Genomic DNA, 4,750 nt, shown 5'->3' on the forward strand with positions numbered 1-4,750 from the left:
CAACTTATTTGAACTGCTTGTTGTCAAGGTCTGTTTTGCCAACTCATTCCCCAATTTAAGAGTATATACTAGATAATTAAGAAGTCCCTGACCCTCCTATTCCCTTGACTTTTTGGCAATAATAATAATAATAATAATAATAATAATAATAATAAATCTACTTCTGAAAAGAATAAGTTAAGATGACCTTATTTATAGTACAAACCTTATAGTACAAACCCACTATGAGCCAGCTCTTTTTTTCTAAAAAGCCTTGATTCCTTGATTTCCTCATTGATTCTCTCACTTCTGCATTTTAGAGACCAAAAAGAACCCCAGTATATGATGTTTTGTTGATACAAGGAAGAATTTATGAGACATGTGCCCTGTATGCCCTAATTAAGAATTTGTAATTAAGGCTGCCAGCAAAGTGAAGCAAATGAACAATCACCCCAATGAATGAGATTATCTAGAGGTGAAAATAGTCCTGGAGATGAGCTGTCAATGTGCAATTGACAAGGTCTGGGAACCCTGAAAATTCCAATCTCAGTGGCCTGGAAGCTCAGAGCTAAAATGTGGGCTTCCATAGATTTCTATGGCTGCCATAACAAAGGGCCACCAGCTGGGTTGTTTAAAAGCAAAAACTTACCGTCTCACTGTTCTGGAGCTAGAAGTCTGAGATCAGATCAGTGTTAGCAGATCTGTTCCAGGCCTCTTGCCTAGCTTCTGGTAGTTTGCCGGCAATCTCTGCCTTGCAGATGCATCATCTTCACATAAACGTTCTCTCTGTATGCATGTCTGTCCCTGGGTCCAAATGTCCTCCCCTTTTAAAAGGACACAGTCATACTGCATCGGGAGGATCATCTAACCTCCAATCTGCCAATGCCCTATTTCTAAGAAAGGTCACATTCCAGGGGCACCAGGAATTAGGACTTTTGTGGTAATATAATTCAATCCATAGCAGGAAGTAAAGTTTAATAAATCAAAACGTAATTGGTTGTATCCTCAGTGGCTGTCTAAAGAAGAGCTCTGTAAACACAACAGGATTCAGCCTGGAGCATCTATGAAAGACCAGCCAGAGAGTAAACATGTCAGTATGTCAGGGAGGAGTGGTGGGTCAGTGGACAACACAGAGGATTTTCTAACTTTGTGAATAATAGAACCATTTTTCCCCTAATGAAATTTTAAACAAAACCCCAATGAATAAAGCAAATATAAATAGAGCTATTCTAGTGGAACCTTGAGTGAAAGTCTGTGTTCCATCCAGCGAGCCTTCCCCTCACCCATCAAGAGTATCTTGTCCCTAAGAAATATTTTGGGACAATGATACCAAATTAAAGTTGTGGCTATATACAAGTCAACAAGTGCCTCTAGAGAGAAAGAGGGTCATTATATAATGATCAAAGAGTCAATTCAACAGGAAGATATAAAAATTATAAATATATACATACCCATCATCAAACACCTAAGTATATAAAGCAAATGTCGGCAGATCTGAAGGGAGAAATTCACAGCAATACATTGATGGTAGGAAACTTTAATACTCCACTTCCAATAATGAAAGAACATCCAGACAGGAAATCAATAAAGAAAGAACTATCTTGAGCAACACTATAGACCAAATGAACCAAATAGATGAATTTAGAACTTTCCATGCAACAGCAGCAGAATACACATTCTTCTCAAGCACACACAGAATATTCTCCAGAGCTGCCGCCACCAACATGGAGACCTTGTACCGCGTCCCGTTCTTAGTGCTCGAATGCCCCAACCTGAAGCTGAAGAAGCCGCCCTGGGTGCACATGCCGTCGGCCATGACGGTGTACGCTCTGGTGGTGGTGTCTTACTTCCTCATCACCGGAGGAATAATTTATGATGTTATTGTTGAACCTCCAAGTGTTGGTTCTATGACTGATGAACATGGACATCAGAGACCAGTAGCTTTCTTGGCCTACAGAGTAAATGGACAATATATTATGGAAGGACTTGCATCCAGCTTCCTGTTTACAATGGGGGGTCTAGGTTTCATAATCCTGGACCGATCGAATGCACCAAACATTCCAAAACTCAATAGATTTCTTCTTCTATTCATTGGATTCGTCTGTGTCCTATTGAGTTTTTTCATGGCTAGAGTATTCATGAGAATGAAACTGCCGGGCTACCTGATGGGTTAAAAAATGCCTTTTGACAAGAAATCTGTGGATATTGGATTTGCTCCTGTTAATGAAGTTTTAAAGGCTGTACCAATCCTCTGATGTGAAATATGGAAAAAGAGTGAAGCAGCAGAAAAGAAGCATCTCGTGAGAAATAGGAATCATATTAAAGCTTGAACTAGAATGTCTTCTTGGTATCAAAGAGACAAATTTCTCACAGTATTTCTCCTGCTGGCCTGTACTGACACACCAATGATGTTTAGTGGCATTTTTTTCTTAGTTTTTCATTTCTTAAAGAAAATATACTCCCATTTCCACAACTATAATATTGAATAAAGTGATTATTTCTTATAGCCCCCTTAACATTTTGTGGAGATAACATTTCTGACTTTCAAAAATTAATCTAAAATCAGGAAGCGAGATCCCATAAGCTGACAACTCTGATCAGCTTTACCTATGGTGCTTTGCCTTTAAACAGTGTGACAGTACATTATTCAGATATGTGTGAGACTGTTTCTGCACAATAAGATGTATGAAAGGAGCAGAAATAAATAATTTTTCTAATTAATAAAAAAAAAAAGAATATTCTCCAGAATATATCACATGTTAGGTCACAAGACAAGTCTTAAATTTTTTAATAAGACTTAAATTATCACAGGTATCTTTTTAGACCACAATGGGATGAAACTAGAAATCAACACTGAGAAAATGAAAAAATTCACCAATACCAATATATAGAAACCAAAAACACACTCTTGAATAACCATGACTCTAGTAATCAAGAGAATTTTCAAAATATTTTGAGACAAATAAAAATAAAAATATGACATGCCAAAACTTATGAGATATAGCAAAAGCAGTATGAGTAAGGAAGTTTATAGCAATAAATGCTTATACTGAAAAAAGGGAGGGGGTGCCTGGGTGGCTTAGTGACATAAGCAACTGACTCTTGGTTTTGGCTCAGGTCACGGTCTTAGGGTCATGGGATTGAGCCCGCCCCACTTAGGGCTCTCCACTTAGTGTTGAGACTGCTTGAGATTTTCTCTCTCTCTCTCTTCCTCAGCCCCTCTCCCTGCTTGTACTCTCCCTCTCTAAAATAAATAAATGAAATCTTAAAAAAAAAAAAAAAAGAAGAAGATCTCAAATAAAGAACTTAACTTTATACCTCAAGGAATCAGAAAGAGGAATAAAGCCTAAAGTTAGCAGAAGAAAAAAATAATAATAAAGATCAGAGCAGAAATAAATAAGAGAATAGAAAAACAAAACCCACAACCAAACTAATTAAAAAGGAGAGAAGACTCAAATAAATAAAATCAGAAATGAAAGGAAATATTGTAAGTAATGCATTAGAAATAAAAAGATTAATAAGGAACTTTTATGAACAATTATATACCAACAAATTAGATAACCTAAAAGATATGGATAAATTCCTGGAAGCATATAATGTAACCAAAATGAAACCAAGGAAGATTAGAAAGCCTGAACAGACCACTAAAAATTAAGAGACTGAAGTAGTAATTAAAAACCTCCCAAGACAGGGTGCCTGGCTGGCTCGCTTGCTAGAGCAAGTGACTCTCAAACTGGGGTTTGGCAGTTCGAGCCCCATAGTGGGCATAGAGATTAAAAACCTCCCAAGAAAGAAAAGCCCAGGACCAGATGGCTTTACAGGAGAATTCTAACAAATATTCAAAGAAGAATTAATGCCAATCCTTGTTAAACTCTTCCAGAAACAGAAGACGGAATGCTTCTGAATTCATTATATGAGGTTGGTATAACCCTAATACCAAAACCAGAGACACTTAAAGAAAAGAAAGCTATAGACCAATATCTCTGATGAATCTAGATGCAAAAATACTCAATAAAATCCTAGAAAACTGAATTCAACAATGCATCAAAAAGATTACACACCATGACCAAGTGGGATTCATCTCTGGGATGCAATATTGGTTCAACTTACCCCAATCAATCAATGTGATATAGTACATTAACATAATAAAAAATGAAAACCACATGGTAATCTCAATAAACACAGAAAAAGTATTTAACAAAGTTCAGCTTTCATTTATGATAAAAACGCAACAAAACCAATAAAAAGGAACTTACCATAATCAGGCCGTTTATGAAAATCCCACAACTAACATAATTTTGGGAGAAAAACAGAGCTTTAAACTCTTAAAAAAATAAAAAATAAACCCTTACCACTTCTATTCAACATAATATTGGAAGTCCTAGAGCAACTAGATAAGGTAAAGAAACAAAAGGCATCAAAATCAGAAAGAAAGAAGTAAAATTATTTCTATTTGCAGATGACATGATCCTATATGTAGAAAGCTCCAGAAAGGCTCCATTAAAAAGAAAACTGTTGAAACTAATAAATGAATTCAGTTAAGTTGCAGGTCATGAAATTAACATTAAAAAACCAGTAGTATTTCTTTATACCAACAAGGAATTCTCCAAAAAGGAAATCAAGAGAACAGTCCCATTTATGATAATATCACAAAGAATGAAATACTTGGGAATAAATTTAACTGAGGAGGTAAAAGATCTGTATACTGAAAACTAAAAAATATTGAGGAGAGAAACTGAAGATGGCACAGCTACTCTTCAACAGGGTACAA

General features: G+C 36.1%; 1 protein-coding gene across 1 annotated transcript; it reads left to right on the forward strand.

Annotated features, from left to right (window-relative positions):
* Positions 1–1,670: 1,670 nt before the first annotated feature.
* LOC112648733 (oligosaccharyltransferase complex subunit OSTC) lies at positions 1,671–2,495 on the forward strand. The gene has a single exon (XM_025430532.3). It carries the CDS (start codon positions 1,704–1,706, stop codon positions 2,151–2,153), a length of 450 nt encoding a protein of 149 aa, XP_025286317.1. The 5' UTR covers positions 1,671–1,703; the 3' UTR covers positions 2,154–2,495.
* The last annotated feature ends 2,255 nt before the right edge of the window (positions 2,496–4,750 follow it).

Source organism: Canis lupus, chromosome 7 (assembly GCF_003254725.2).
Source record: "Canis lupus dingo isolate Sandy chromosome 7, ASM325472v2, whole genome shotgun sequence".
In the NCBI taxonomy this organism is placed as follows: Eukaryota; Metazoa; Chordata; class Mammalia; order Carnivora; family Canidae; genus Canis; species Canis lupus.